Genomic DNA, 15,177 nt, shown 5'->3' on the forward strand with positions numbered 1-15,177 from the left:
GGAATCTAAGATCCCGCATGCCGCCCGCGGCGGCCAAATAAATAAATAAAAACAAATCTGCTGAAAGACTACTAGTAATGGGGCTAAGTAAAGCGAGTGATACGGACGGCCACGCTACACAGCTGGGGTGAAATGGAGAAAGGGCAAAGTTTCACCCTAACCCTTAATCCTCTGCCTTTTCCCAGTGGTGCCTCCACACAGCGTTAGACAGGTCCCAACCAGTCCCCGTATGGGCGGGGAAGCGACTCTACCCACCCAGAGGCCAGGCAATAGGAGGAGCCCTTGCGCGTGACCATGTGACCCAATGCGAGCCGCGCAACTCGTTATGGACATCCTAGACCACCCGAAAAAGAAATCAAGTCCAAATCTCCCAAGTCTGGCATCCAGGTCGCTCCAGCGTTCCCAGAGACTAGCAGGAGGTCCAATCACCACACCTTTATCGGAGTTCCTCCCACTCCCTTGACGTGTCCCCTTCCTGGCCCAGCTCCATGGGATTCAGCCCGTGGATAGCCACCCCGCTACTCCCTAAGTCTGGCTCAATCCCTATAGGGTACATTAAAAAAAAAAAAAAAAAAAAGGAGGCAAATTTTCCTGGGATAACTGGTACTTTGGCAGGAGGGGAGTGTTTCCAGGGCGGCTGAACTTTGCAGCCTCTTCAACAGACAATTTCCCACTAGACAATTTGCCTTCCTTTATTCCCTTTCTCCATCCGGAATCTTCAGGAATGGGCATGAGGCCCATGTATCTGTACAGTTTAGAGTTCTGTGAGGTACAGCCTTCCTTTCAAGAGGATCTAGAACTCCTGGGGCCGCAGAATTTTACTGTCCCAAGAAGCCAGAGTTGCTTGAAGCTTGGCTCAAAATTCCAAGGGTGTTCCGAACTCTCTGGGGCCCAGAGGTCCAAGCTCAGGAGAATATGGAGGCCTGGGAGGCTGTGGCTACGCCCAAGGAAGAAAGATGAACACGATCACATCTTTACGGTTTGAAGGTGTATGAGATAATGTCACTACACCGGAGCAGCGCCTCAGCCTGCACGCCTATCGGAGTCTGCAGCTGCGACACGTAGAAGTTGGCCACGTCCAGGTCAGTGGCTCCGAAGTGGGCGGTCACATGCACACCCTCGTGCAACGTGAAGCTCACCTGGCGCCCCACCATGGCCAGCAGGCTGCGGAGGTAGCGCTCCCGAAGGGCGGCTCGGGCCCGCTGTTCCTGGGATTCCCGAGATTCTTGAGACTCCGGGATTTCAGGAACCACCGGTTTCAGGAGGGCTCTGCGTCCGTCGGGGGCAAAGCCTCGGCTCAAGCCATCAGGGCCCCGGGGGAGCCGGAGCACGGGCACAGTAGTGGTCAGTGGAGTCTGCATTATCCTGGCTGTTGGGTGAAGAAGAAGAGCAGGGAGCCATTATGGGGAGTGTGGGGCTACAGGAAGAGGGAGCCCGGAGGCCTGGGAGCAGAGTGCTGTCTACCCCACCTCCACTTAACCTGACCAAGACCCAATTCCTGAGTCCCCCTCCTAAAATCTGTGCCACCCCTCACCCAGTCCCCCTCTTCCCAGGAACTGGCACCACCATTCATGAGGTCCACGAGAGCAGGGCCTTTGCACTGCTTTGATCACAGCTTTATCCCCAGTCCCTGGCAATAAATATATTTGCTGAAAGAACGAGTCCTGGCCTCCTCTCTTCTCTCACACACAGCCCATCCAATCCATCATGAAATGCGATCTTCCAAACAAATTCCCAGTCACACAGGAGTCAGCTTGAAAGGGCCAAATCCATGAGTCCATACTTACTGTAAATAGATAAATGAAGAGATACATAAAGGGGGAGAGGGAAAAATCCGCATCGTACAACGGCAGCTAAAATTGTCAATGGATGCTAAAACTTGTCAGTGAACGTTTCAGAAGGTCCAGGATATCTACAAAGCCTTAAAGTACCTCCTCACAAGATAGTCCTTGTTAAGACTAAAGAGTAACTTTATGGTGGAGAAACCTGGTGGACACCAGCCTAACTTAAGGCACGAAAGCCAACATGTGCAGCGATAGGACAAACAAACACCGTGTGCATCCTGATGCGATACTCTGAGGGCAGGGCGCCACTTCTGTGGTATTCCTGCCAAAAACGGATGACCTGCATCTAATCACGAGGCAACTCAAATTGAGGGGCGTTCTACAAAAAAAAAAAAATTATCCTGTTGTTCGAAAATATCAAGACCATAAAAGACAAAGAAAGAAATACTTGGGCGGGGGCTGGTGGGGGGGGTAAGTTCCCTGGTCTAGTGGTTAGGATCGGGCAGTTTCACTACAGTGGCCAGGGTTCAATCCCTGGTTGGGGAACTGAGGCAGCCAAAAAAAAAGAAAAAGAAAAGAAACACTCAGGGGGAAAATATTTTTTTTTAATTTAAAAAAAAATGTGTATATGTATTCACAACCTAATAGTTCTCACTCTGTCCACTGCCAACATCTCGGTCCAGCCACCGTCACTTCTTGCCTGGACTACTGAAGTCAGCTCCTCACTGGACTCCCAGTTCCACCTTCACCCCCTGCCAGTTTGTCCGCACACACGGCCAGAGGGATCTTGTTAACACCTGAGTCAGATCACATCCCGCCTCTGCTCGGAGCCCTCCCCCTGGCTTCTGTCTTGCTCAGAGTCAAAGCCAAAGTCCTCACCACAGCCCTCAAGGCCCTGAATGCTCCAGATCCAGCCAGCACCCTCGCCGAGCGCGGCGCTTACCCTCTCCACCCGGCCACACTGGCCTCCTCGCTGGGCCTCAGGCATGCCTGGCGCGACCCCTTGGTGGGCCCTGGTACTTGCGGTTCCCTCTGCCTGTACCTCCCCTCCCCTTCCCTGACCACCCTGCCTTCAAGATCTACCCCTCAGCCCCCTCCGTCCAAACGGGCTTCCTCATCCTTTGTCGCACACACCACTCCTGCACGTGACGTTGTCTATTTATTTTTCTGCTTTGGTCTTTCTCCCTGCGAGACGGCTGCCTCCCCACAGGCAGTGACCTTGCTTTCTTCGCACTGCTGTGCCCCCAGCTCCTGAACACTAAGTGGCTCAGGGACCAGGCTCCTTAAATACTGTTTCTGCTGGAATGAATGGAGTGGAGAGTGAGCTCCCAGGCCTGCTTATCTGGGTGACCTCAAGCAAGAGACAGTTTCCTCTTCCATTGTGTGGAGGAATTGCACCAATGGCTGGCCACCTCGCCTTGTTATCAGGATTCAACAGGCTCATGCCAGACGGGGCCTATTATGTACTAGGTTCTCCATGAAAGTTACAGTTGAATACCGACTGTATTAGAATCAGTATTGCTGTGTGACCTAGGGTAAGTTGCTTAAACGGTCTGTGCCTCAGTTTCCCCATCTATAAAATGGAGGTGATAAGAGGACCAACCTGACAGGGTCGTCACGGGGACTAAATGACCTAACAAACGTGCAGGTTAAGCAATGGCCTGGAACATATTACATGCCACTGCACTGAGGTGTTTGGGGTTTTTTTGGGGTTTTTTGTTGTTGTTGGTTTGGGGTGGTTTTTTTTTTGTTTTGGGGGGGTTTATTTTTATTGAAGCATAGTTGGTTTACAATGTTGTGTTAGTTTCGGGTGTACAGCAAACCGATTCAGTTACACATATATATGTGTATATATATATATTCTTTTTCAGATTCTTTTCTCTTATAGGTTATTACAGAATATTGAGTAGAGTTCCCTGTGCTATACAGTAGGTCCTTGTTATCTGTTTTACATATAGTAGTGTGGTGATATGTTAATCCCAAACTCTTAATTCACCCTCCCCGGCCACTGCACTGCTGTTGACTGCATGCAGGGAGATGCAGGCTTTGTGAGGAGGAGAGAGAGAGAAGGACCCAAGTTTCAGGCAGCTGCACCCCTCCCCTCCCTGTGGCTCCGTCCCCTCTTCTCTAAAGTGATTAACTGAAGTGACTGTCACGCATCAGGCACCCAGCGTCCCATCCCAGGGCCACTCACCGTACAGGGGCGATTGGGATTGTCCTTTTTCTTGTGAGGCTCTTGCTGTCTCTGCAGCTCAACTGTCAGCTCCTTGCAAGAAAGGATCCTGCAGAGCAAAGGACCAGGGCTTCTCAACTTCGGCACTATTGACAGTTGGGCCTGGACTATTCTTGGTCGCGTTGTAAGGTGCTGTCCTGTGCATAGGTGTAGGGTTTGGGCAGCATCCCTGGCCTCTACACGCTAGAGGCAGGAGCGTCCCCACCCTTACCCCAAGCTGCGACAACCAAAAATGTCTCCACTGGTGAATACTTCGGTAGGAGAATTACAACCCAATAAAGCCATTTTTTTAAAAAGAAGATCTCCATCTATTGCCAAATGTCCTCTGGGGGACAAAAAAAAAAAAAATCATCTCTGGTTCAGATGCAGACAAACAGATGGACGGTGGGTAACAATGACTACTGAACACATGAACATATTCACAGCCTCACGGACACTCAAAGAGGGGCAGTTTGACAGTCTCCATGAAAACTGCAAACAGGGACCTCCCTGGAAGTCCAGTGGTTAGGACTCGGCACTTCCACTGCTGGAGGCCTGGGCTTGATCCCTGGTTGGGGAACAAAGATCCCACAAGACGTGTGGCACGGCCTAAAACCAACCAACCAAACAAAAAAACTGCAAACGCACATGGGTCATTCAGCCCATGCAGGGCCCGGGGTGGAGACTTTTAGCTGTCTACCTTTTTTTACCTTTTAGATTCTGTTTGAATTTGGATCCATTTTGAATCTGTATAACCTTTTCAAAAGAATTTTGAAATTCTAGTTTTTAAAAAGGAAGGGACATATCGGAATGCTTCCACGTCCCTTAAAAAATGTTAGATCCTCCCTCAGGAATCTGAACTCCCTCTCCTAGCCTTACTGTCACGCACTCCCCAAACCTCTTTCTGTCCCTCACCTGGATCTTTCCAAGTCCTCCTGATAGGACACCCCCGCTGCTGGCCCAAATCTTATTAGCAGAACATATAGCAAAGGTCAGCAAATCTCCTTTGTCAAGGGCGCAATGGTAAATATTTTAGGCTTCAAGGGCCTGTCTCTGTCTCTGTCACAACTACTCAACCCTGCCAGAGTAGGAGGAGAGTGGCCAGACAATACAGCAGCACGTGGAAACGTGGCGGTGCTCCAATAAAACCTTACTTCTTGGGACACTGATACCGCATTTTATATACTTTCATGCGCCACAAAAGATTTTGTTAGTTTTTCAACCACTTAAAAATGCAAAACCCACTCTCAGCTCTTGAGCCATATGAGAACGTGCGGCAGGCCACAGCTCACCACCTGGCATAGGGGATGAGGGTGTGGTCTGGGGGAGAGCGGGTGGGTCCCAGCCCTCCCAGATTCACTACAAGGGGTCTGGGCAGATCCCTGCAACTCTAGGAGCAGACTCCCTGATCCGGTTCCTCATCCGTGAAATGAAACGTTAAAAAAAGACCTCCTAGGGCTGTCGGGAAGATCTTTCAGGGGGAGGTTGCGGATCACACAGGCAAAGGACATCTGCAGTATCCTGGGCTCCTCACTTTCTCTCCCACCCACACCCAGTCCTTCAGTCAAGTTTGTCAGCTCCACCCTCAAAAATGCATCCAGCATCTGGGAACTTCTCACCATCCCTACTCTGACCCTTCCTCGGTCTAGCCACCATCACCTCCCACCTGGACTATTTCAGTAGCCTCCCCACTGGGCTCCTGGCCCCCACCTTCACCCCAGTCTGTTCCCCACATGGCTGTCAGAGGGATCTTCCCGTCAGAACTAAGTCTGATCACACCCCTCCGCTGCTCAGAGGCCTCCCATGGCTCCTATCCCACCCAGCGCAAAAGCAAAAGTCCTCACGATGGCTACAAGGCTCTATCACCTCTCTGACCTCATCTCCCACCCTTCTACCCTTTGGTCACCAGTGTCAGTCCCTGAAAATGCCAAGCACATTCCTGCCTCAGGGCCTTTGCATGTGCTGTTCTTACTGCCTGGAACCCTCTTCCATTTGGGAGACATATATATATTTCCAGATACATGACTCACCTTCCTCCCTTACTTCATTCAGCTCGCTGCTCAAACATCATCTTTACAGGGAGGAAAATAATAGCCCTTTCACCCTGCAGTATCTTTTTTTTCCCACAGCACTATCACCTCCTGACAATATGCATTTACTTGTTTGCCTGTGCGCTGTCTGTTCTGCCACAGGACGTAAGCCTTCGAGAGAAGGGATATATCTGATTACGTCACAGCTCCATCCCCAGCCCTAATTAGGGCCTGGCAACCAGGGGGGACTCAGTAAACCTTTGTGGAAGGATTCACTCCCCCTGTTATCTGAGTGCCTGCTCTGTGCCTGGCCCATGCTGGGTGGTGCTAGAGACACAGCTGGGAGTGAAAGAGCCCAGCCCTGCCCTCCTGGGCTCACAGTCCAGTGGATGACACACACTAGGTCTCCACACAATGACAACCCAGAGTGGGCAGGGCTGGAATGAAGGAGCCCGGGGGCCTCAGGAGCCCAGAGCAGACACCTGGCCCTGCCTGGGGGATAAGAGGTGGTTTTCAGGAAGGGGCTCAGGAAAGATCTCTCTGATAAGGTTACTTTGGAGCAAAGACCAGAATGAAATGAGGAATTCAGCCATGTGGAGATCTGGGGGGAAAGCATTGCAGTTCGAGGGAGCAGCAAATGCAAAGCCCATGGAAGGGAGACTGAGGCACAGCAAGGAGGCCAGTATGCAGGGGGCTGGGGCAAGGGCAGAATGTGCAGGGGCTTGAGGACTGGGGTCTCGCCAGGGGCTGGTTCTGAGCAGAGGAGGGGCAGGGTCTGACTGGTGGTAATCACGGGATCCCTCTGCCTGCTGCAAGGAAGAATGGACTGTGAGAGCAAAGGGAGAAGCAGACAGCCTGGTGAGGAAGCCACTGCAGTGGGTGGTGTGGAAGATGACAGGTGTCTGGGATGGGGGTTGGGGGGTTGGGGGTGGGGGGTGGGGTGAGGAGAAGTGATTGGATTAGGCTATCTTTTGAGGGTTGAGAGCCCTCACTATTTGCTAATGGACTGAGCAAAGCCGAGGAAGACTCCCTGGTTTTTGCCTGATGGGCAAGACCACAGTGAATGGAATTAATGGGATTGGTACATTTTCATTATCTCACAATTACTGGCTGTGAATGAGATTAAGGGATATATACATTTTCTAATGTATCTGACCACTGCATTCCCAGTTTAGTCAAGGGTCATCAGCTCCCAGGGCTTTCTCTCCCAACCTAGGTTAACACTTAAGTATTTTAGGAGAAACACTCTCCTCTCTAGGGCTAGTACTTAATGAAGGACCGATGGGAATTATGCAAGTGGCCAAAGAATTATGTTCTTTGGATTAAACGTGTTTAATTACATGACTAATTAAACATGTTAGTCATGTTTTCTCCATTAGGGAGGAAAAAAAAAAGATTTGGTCATACCTGCACAAGCCCCATTTTCCCGAAGAGGAAACTGAAGCTGGACGATGCCAAATCATTGACTGGGTGCAGGCTTGCGATTGGCAGGAAAAGGGAGCAAATCCAGGCTGGTCTGATAACAGAGTCAGGGCCATCACCCCTGCCCTGGGAGCAGGGCAGTTTTTTTCAGCCAGCATAGGGGAGTCCTTGGAGGTTTGGGAGTCAAGGTGTGACCTGATAAGAAACTGGTTTGAGAAAGGTCACATAGGGTGTGTCCAAGACAGCAAAAGCAGGTATTATCCATTCTCCCTGGTGACCAAGCCTGAGAGTCCTTTATCCCGTCAGTCTCCAAGCCAAGGATTTCCTGCCCAGGTTTCAGGAAAAAATGTCCAAACCCCTTTCCCACTAGAAAAACTAAAGTGCCCATCGCTTTGGTCAATGGCAGGGCCAGGAGATTCACAGACGTCCATCCCTGGAGCCTCAGTACTCACTTTCTAGAAAATGGGAACGATGTGTTCCGTGGACAAACTAACCCTTCAGTTGCCAGGTGGAGAACCAGCTGAGTTACCAGCTTAACCGAGATACTGACCAGCCTACACCCACCTCATGGGTGGGCCCTGTCTGGATGCAAATTAGTTAAATGGGCCACACACACACATACACTCACACACACCCCGTGAGGATCGGGACCCCAAATGCAGAATCCCACCCCCTCAACCTCCGCCCACTGGGCCGGTCAGTTTCCTTTCAATTCCGCTCTGGCCACGCATCGCTCTCCTTTTCTTACACTAAGTAGGTCCTCCCGGCCCTCAGGCGTCCACTCCCCACTCCGCCCTGGGCTAGACGTTCTTCCCACCTCCCGGCTCAGGTTAGGCGAGCGATTCCACTCCGGGAAAGGCGGGAGTCTCAAGACTGCAGCCGTTATTACTGTTATAATATCGTCGTCGTTATTGTTTTCCCGAGGGGGTGCATTCCGCCCCCACCTCCACCCCGGGCGCGGGAGTGTGTGCGCTGCTGCGTTCGGAACCAGAGTCCCGGGTGCAGGCGTTCGGGGACCAGAACGTCCCAGCAGCCGGCGTTGCAGGCGCGGACTTGACTCTTGCCGCCACTCCCGGTCTTGCACGCGGGTGGGCGTCCCGGGCCGGTGCCGGGGAACGGGAAAGTGCTCGCAACCCACCAGCAACAATCCCGCACTCACCGAGGTCTGCAGCGGCTGGAGCCGCCACTTCCGCCGGCGCCCCAGCTGCAGAGGCCCGGGCGGGCCGCGAGCCGCCGAGCCTGGGTTCCGCCCGCGCCGCCAACGCCCCACGTGGTCTCGGGCGGGCTCGCGGGCTCGGAAGCCAGCACAGACCCGGGCGCCACCCTGCCAGCGGCTTGGCCCAGCGCTTAGAGCTGATCCACCAGTCTGCGAGGTGGGGACGTCCAGGATACCCATTTTACAGAAGAAGAAATTGAGGCGCCTCCCGTCTGAGTTAAGTGCAGATTGGACTTGGCACCCCCATCCCCCTACACGTGCACACTCCTACCCCTCACCTCCAGTCCGAACCCCACCTTCCCTACTTGATCATGCTCTCAGCAGCCACGCACCAGGCAAAAAGCCTTGGAGAGCAGCAGCTGGGAGAGACCAGAGGCGGTCATTCCTGCAGCCCTCCCCGCAGCCCCATCTTACACAGGGGGAAACTGAGGTCCTGAAAGGCAAAATGTATGGCCTGAGGTGGAAACGCGCTGCTGTGGGCTCAGAATTGACTTCTTCCACACGGTTTCAGTAAGGCAGGGCCTTGTGGGCCTTGGCTTCCCAGGGGACCCCCAAGACCCGGTGCCTGGTACGCAGACCCTCTGCAAATATCTATTGAAAGAATGCACATAGCAGGAGCTCAGTACACAATTTGTTAACTGAACTATGAACGATTAGGGGCTCTATTTGTGAACAAGACAGACTCCACTCCTGCCATCTCAGAACCTACATTCTAGGGAGGCTGAGAGGGACACCACAGGTTATTACATGAACAAATACATCGACAAGATCCTTCAGGGCTTGACAAGGATGTAAAAGGAATAAAATAAGGGCAATGGGGTAATGGGTGGCAGGGTTGGGGGAGGTTGGGTGGTCAGGGGAGGTGGCACTGAGGAAGCCACCTTAGGTAACAGATGGGAAACCTGAGGCCCGGGAGGGAACTGGGGACAGATGGAGGTCATGGAGTGTAAATTGTAAGGCCTTCAGCAGGGTGGGGCTCCTTTAGATCCTGTGGTCAGGGAGGTCCTCTGCTCTCAGGAGGACAATTGAGCTGAGACCTGAATAACAATATGAGGAACCCTCAGGCCTGCAGTGGAGATTAGCATGTGAAATTCCCTCAGTGCTGGGCTTGGGGACACGGCAGGGGCGGACTGACCCTGGCCCTGACCTCAGGGGGCTTGTGTTGGGGGAAGGGGTGAGAGGACAGTAAACAAACAGTTGTAGATCTGATGTGGTTGGTGCCAGGAAGAAAAGAAAACTTGCAGGGTTGAAGGGTGGGGCAGGGTGTTGATACCACTTCAAACAGTGATCAGAGAGAGCAGCCTTGAGGAGGGAAGTTCGAGGAGGCCCCATCGAGGGAGGCAAGACGGTTGGCTATTTGGTTTTAAAGACGATCTCAGGTCTAAGAGCAGAGTCAATGTATATGACCACGACCCTCCTATGCTCAAAACCTTCCCAGGGCTTCCATCTCAGAAAAGCCAAAGACTTTAAAGTGGTCAAAAGACGCCCTTGAAGCTGACCTCGTTTTCTCACAGAACTCAATCAATACAGAACTTAATCACTACAGAACTCCTAGAATACGCAGGCCCGGCATGGGGAGAAAATTGAGGCCCACCCGTCACCCCAGTAATCCTGTCCCTTTATAATCCTTCCTGGATTTTTTTTTTTTTCTCCATGACAGGTGTCACGGAAGGCACTCTGTATTTTACATAGTTATCTTGTTGAGAGTCCTGTCTCCCTGAACGAATAAACTGCATGAGGCCAGGGTTATCGTGTTTTGTACCCTGCTGCATCCCCAGTACTTGGTCCAGAATCTGGTGCATAGTAGACGCTCAATCAATGTTTGCCCAGGGAACTTTTATTGTAATGCGTTTAATGGAACAGACCAGATTACTATCAGGCGCCCAGGTAGAAACGGGGCCCCTACCACTTTCTCGCTTGGGGGTGTGTGTGGGCACCTTGTGCCTCAGTTTCCACCAGCCCGAAAACGGGATCAGGAATAGCTGTTTCTATGCGTGGTTGTGTGAACTCGTTATGGTTAAGATTTGATCACTTAGAGAAACGCAGGGGGCATGGTCCAGATTAAGTTTGGCTGAGGGTGGGGCAGTCCTCTCGCGTCAGGCCCCGCCTCGGTGGGCGGAGCCACGGGCCGGGCCAGCACGTGTAAGAGTTCGCCGCGGGTCGCCGCAGTCACTCACCTGGGCGCCTCGGTGTGAGCGCGCACGGCTCGCGAGTCCTCCGCCCGCCAGTCCGCCTGCCCGTGACCCATGTCCCGCCGCAAGGCCGGCTGCATGCCTCGCCGAAGAGAGCCCACTCCCGCCGCCAACTCAGACGACGAGATGGAGATGCCGGACCTCTTCATCGATGTGAAGCTCGAGCCGGACCCGCGGCCCCTACAGGCCCGGCGGCTAGGGCCCTTCAACCCGAAGGAAATGCCCGCGCCGGGGCGGTTCGAGGGCGAACCCCGCCACTCCCCCGGCCCCGTGCCCGCTGGCGGCCTCTTCCACGCCCTGGGCCTGCGCAACCAGTGGGCGCCGTGGACGCCGCTGACCCCGCACCTTCCCGGTGAGCGCCCCCTGCCCCTGCCCCGGGCCCGCCCGCCTCCCTCCCCTCTCTCTCCTCTCTCCTCTCTCCTCTCTCCTCTCTCTCTCTCCTCTCTCTCTCTCTCTCTCTCTCTCTCTCTCTCTCTCTCTCGTGGGACCTCCTTCTCGGGGCACCGCTCCCCGCATCCCCCCACCCGCACTAACCCCCCTGCCTTATTTTCCTCGCCAGGTCCTGGCCTCCAGCCCCCCTTTTGACCTTCGGGTTTCCCCTCTCCCTCGGAACCCCCAGGCCCCATCCTGGCCCCACCCCACGCTCACCACCCGCTTCCTCCCTGCAGACCGCCAGCCGTGGACCGACAAACACCCAGATCTGTTGACCTGCGGCCGCTGCCTGCAGACTTTCCCGTTGGAGGCCATCACTGCTTTCATGGACCACAAGAAGCTGGGCTGTCAGCTCTTCAGAGGCCCCAGCCCCTGCCAGAGCTCAGGTGAGTAAAGCCGGAATGCAGTCCCTGGTCTCAAGTTCAAGGGCCCAGCTTCCTGTGGGAGAAGGGGCTGACCTGGACAGGCGGGGCAGTGAGCACTACTTCCCCTTTCTGGCTCCCCACTGGGTGCAGCCTAGGCGTGGCCAGAGCCTGCCCTGTCCTAGGGCTGAGACTAGTGGTGGTGAGGGGGGTGGGTGAGGATGGGGGCTGGGCAGGGAAGCAGGGCCACCCACAGGGTGTGGCCAGCCCCAGAAGACTGGTCTGGGGATTTGCCATACACACACCCCCAATCTGGTTTCACTTCTCCTTCCCCTTGGCCAGAAATAACTGGCCAGGTGGCTGGACCAGTGTGGCAGCAGGGGGCACCTCTGGGGAGGGCAGCGGCCTGGGGGAGGGGAGCTGAGGCCAGCTGGACCGGGGGGTGTTGTCACCCCCTCCCCCTCTTTATCACTTCTGATTGAGGTGCTGGGCATTTGCTCAGAGCCAGGGAAGGGACTTCTGGTTTCCCTCCCTGATGGAATCTCCCAGCCTTGCATGCTGGGAAGGCCCTGTTTTGAGCCAGGTCCTGGGTGTCTGGATATACCTGGGTTCCTCCCCTCGGGTAGGAATTAAAACTCTTAACTTGGTACTAGACTCTTGGCGAGCTGAGCTTTTGGTCAGCGTTGATGATGGGGCTCATCCACAGCTCTAGATTGCCAGTCTCTGGGCCATGTGCTCCTGGGGATTTGTGAGAAATGGAATTATATTCAGGGCCGGGCCAGGGAGAGGGTCCTGTGGTGGGAGGGGGGGAGGAGGAATTATGATTGGCTCAGCTGTAGAGTTAGGGCCTGGTGGGCAAAGGAGGGGCTGTGATGGGATCATTAGAACAATACACTCTTAGGTGCTTGGACTTGGGAGAATTGTGGACACCTCAGCTAATGTTTACTGAGGGCTTGGTGGATCCCAACTCTCAGCTGGTTCTGAGCTCACAGCAAGTCTAAAGGGAGAAGACCCCTAGATCCCCATATTCTAGCAAATGAGGAAACTGAGGCTCCGAGAGGGGTATTTCTTGCCCAAGGTCACACAGCTAGGGAGCAGGAGAGCCAGCTGGAAGTCAGGCCAGGCTGGCCCTCTCCAACCCCACCCATGCTCTTGACCCTGGTGTTGCATCAGGAAAGCCACCCCCATCCAAGACATAAAGGCAAATAGATCTGGCAGTACCTTACTGACAGTACCTGGAGTGTCTTGATTTGGAGGACTCTCAATTTGGGTTCCATAAAGAGGGAGGGGAACCTAGCTCACCGTCCACACCCCTACCTCTCTAGGTGGCTGCTAAGCCTCCTCCCCATTTAGACCTTGGCTCCCTCTTCTGTAAGGCAGGAAAAGGGGATCATGCGTGGGACCCAGGAGCCTGGGGCCTGGCACAGAAACCCACTCAGTTATCAAGAGCTGTTTTGATTATTAAACCAATCTTTTTTCTTGAAAACCTCTATCTCCCACCCCCTGGGTTTCTGGATTGAAACCCCAGCTCCACCCATTCCTAGCTGTGTGACCTTGGGGAAAGGTCTCTTTGCCTCAGTTTTCCCGTCTGGAAAACGGAGGTCTTATTTCCTGCCTCGAAGGAAAGTTGTGAGAGGGAGCTGAGCGTGCCAGGTGGCAGGTGCCTAGCGCACTGAACTGGATCACCTGCTCAGCAAGGCCTTCCTAACCCCAGTAATAAAATAACACCCCCCCATCCATCACTCTGCTCTAACTTGTTTTTTTCTTTTTTTTTTTGCGGTACGCGGGCCTCTCACTGTTGTGGTCTCTCCCGTTGTGGAGCACAGGCTCCGGACGTGCACGCTCAGCGGCCATGGCTCACAGGCGCAGCCGCTCTGCGGCATGTGGGATCTTCCCGGACCTGGGCACGAACCCGTGTCCCCTGCATTGGCAGGCGAACTCGCAACCACTGCGCCACCTGGGAAGCCCTCTGCTCTAACTTTTAAGTTTTTCTTGAAGATTTTTCAAACACAAAGAAAATCCCCAAGTACTTATCATCCACTGCACTGATTTTCCTTGCTTCTTGTCTGTCCACTCACCTCTCTGAACACCAGCTTCCTGAGGGCAGGGAGTCTCGCCTCTTACTGCTGCCTCTCAGCTCCTGGAATAGAGCCTCTCCCCCAGCAGGTGTCCAGCCGGCAGCTGTGAACAGCAACTGCTCTGACTTGCCTGACACACTAACCCCTGGCCCTTCTCTTCTCTGCAGAACGCGAGGACCTGAAGGCCTTGAGCTGCCTCCGCTGCGGCCGACAGTTCACAGGAGCCTGGAAACTGCTGCGCCACGCCCAGTGGGACCACGGACTGTCCATCTACCAGACGGAACCCGAGGCCCCAGAGGCCCCGCTGCTGGGCCTGGCCGAGGTGGCTGCTGCCGTGTCGGCGGTGGCGGGGCCAGAAGCCGAGGCCAAGGGCCCCCGGCTGGGTTCCACCCGACGGAGCCCCACCTGCCCCGTGTGCAAGAAGACCCTCAGCTCCTTCAGCAACCTGAAGGTGCACATGCGCTCGCACACTGGCGAGCGGCCCTACGCCTGTGACCAGTGTCCCTATGCCTGCGCCCAGAGCAGCAAGCTCAACCGCCACAAGAAGACCCATCGGCAGCAGCTACAGCCCCAGAGCCCCTGCGTGGCCGATGCCAGTCGGGAGCAGGCCTCCGCCGCCCCTCCGGAGCCGGCCGCCCATGCCGCCGCCCCGGCCAGCATCCTCCAGTGCAGCGGCGGAGAGGGGGCCGGAGCAGCCGCCACGGCGGGGGTCCAGGAACCTGGGGCTCCTGGCGGTGGGGCCCAGGTGGGCCCCGGCGTGGACGGCTGGGGAGCTGACACCAAGGAGCAGAGAACTGACCCCGAGAAGAACCAGAAGACGTCACCCAAGAAGACGCTGAAGCCAGCGGGCAAGAGCCGGGGCCCCGGGCCCGGGGGCAGCTGCGAGTTCTGCGGGAAGCATTTCACCAACAGCAGCAACCTGACGGTGCACCGGCGCTCGCACACGGGCGAGCGGCCCTACGCCTGCGAGCTCTGTTCCTACGCCTGCGCCCAGAGCAGCAAACTCAACCGCCACCGCCGCATGCACGGCCTGGGGCCTGGCGGGCCCCGCTTCAAGTGCCCCCACTGCTGCGTGCCCTTCGGCCTGCGGGCCACCCTGGACAAGCATCTGCGGCAGAAGCACCCCGACGTGGTTGGGGATGCCTGAGCCGCGGGAATGCCCCCTGCGGTCCCCCGCACCGCCGTGAACCGCTTCTGTGACCTCCCTGTCCTTCCCCTGCAAGTAAATCCTCCCTCCCCACAGTTACACACGCGTTTGGACTCTGGCTTTCTTGGGGTGTCTGAGGTGGGGCGGGAGGCTTCACTCCTTGGGGTGGACAGCTGGACAGACCGGTTTGGAACGAGGGGGTGAGGGGACAGGCCAGCACCCAGTGCCTGGGGCACAGCAGGACTGGCACTGAAAGCTGTGCTCCCGGTTCCCAACGTGGGTGTGGGTGAGGCCAGGGCAGG

The 15,177-nt window shown here is 55.1% G+C and overlaps 2 protein-coding genes across 8 annotated transcripts; one reads left to right on the plus strand and one right to left on the minus strand.

Moving 5' to 3' along the window:
* Nucleotides 1–678: 678 nt before the first annotated feature.
* On the minus strand, nt 679–10,860 carry GEMIN7 (gem nuclear organelle associated protein 7). 7 transcript variants are annotated; one of them, XM_060132134.1, is made up of 4 exons: nt 8,608–8,787; nt 7,434–7,643; nt 3,984–4,066; nt 679–1,369 (listed from the first exon to the last, which is right to left on the minus strand). In XM_060132134.1, the coding sequence occupies exons 2-4, from the start codon at nt 7,604–7,606 to the stop codon at nt 975–977; spliced, it is 651 nt and encodes a 216-aa protein (XP_059988117.1). In that variant the 5' UTR covers nt 7,607–7,643; nt 8,608–8,787; the 3' UTR covers nt 679–974. The 7 variants fall into 7 exon arrangements, with proteins under 7 accessions (XP_059988117.1, XP_059988118.1, XP_059988120.1 ...); XM_060132135.1 differs by having other exon boundaries at nt 7,434–7,654; XM_060132137.1 differs by lacking the exons at nt 7,434–7,643; nt 8,608–8,787 and adding an exon at nt 10,842–10,860 and having other exon boundaries at nt 3,979–4,066.
* Nucleotides 10,829–14,976, plus strand: ZNF296 (zinc finger protein 296). The gene is made up of 3 exons (XM_060132133.1): nt 10,829–11,208; nt 11,525–11,674; nt 13,896–14,976. Exons 1-3 carry the CDS (start codon nt 10,911–10,913, stop codon nt 14,873–14,875), a joined length of 1,428 nt encoding a protein of 475 aa, XP_059988116.1. The 5' UTR covers nt 10,829–10,910; the 3' UTR covers nt 14,876–14,976.
* The last annotated feature ends 201 nt before the right edge of the window (nt 14,977–15,177 follow it).

This window comes from Lagenorhynchus albirostris, chromosome 19, assembly GCF_949774975.1.
Source record: "Lagenorhynchus albirostris chromosome 19, mLagAlb1.1, whole genome shotgun sequence".
Classification (NCBI taxonomy): domain Eukaryota; kingdom Metazoa; phylum Chordata; class Mammalia; order Artiodactyla; family Delphinidae; genus Lagenorhynchus; species Lagenorhynchus albirostris.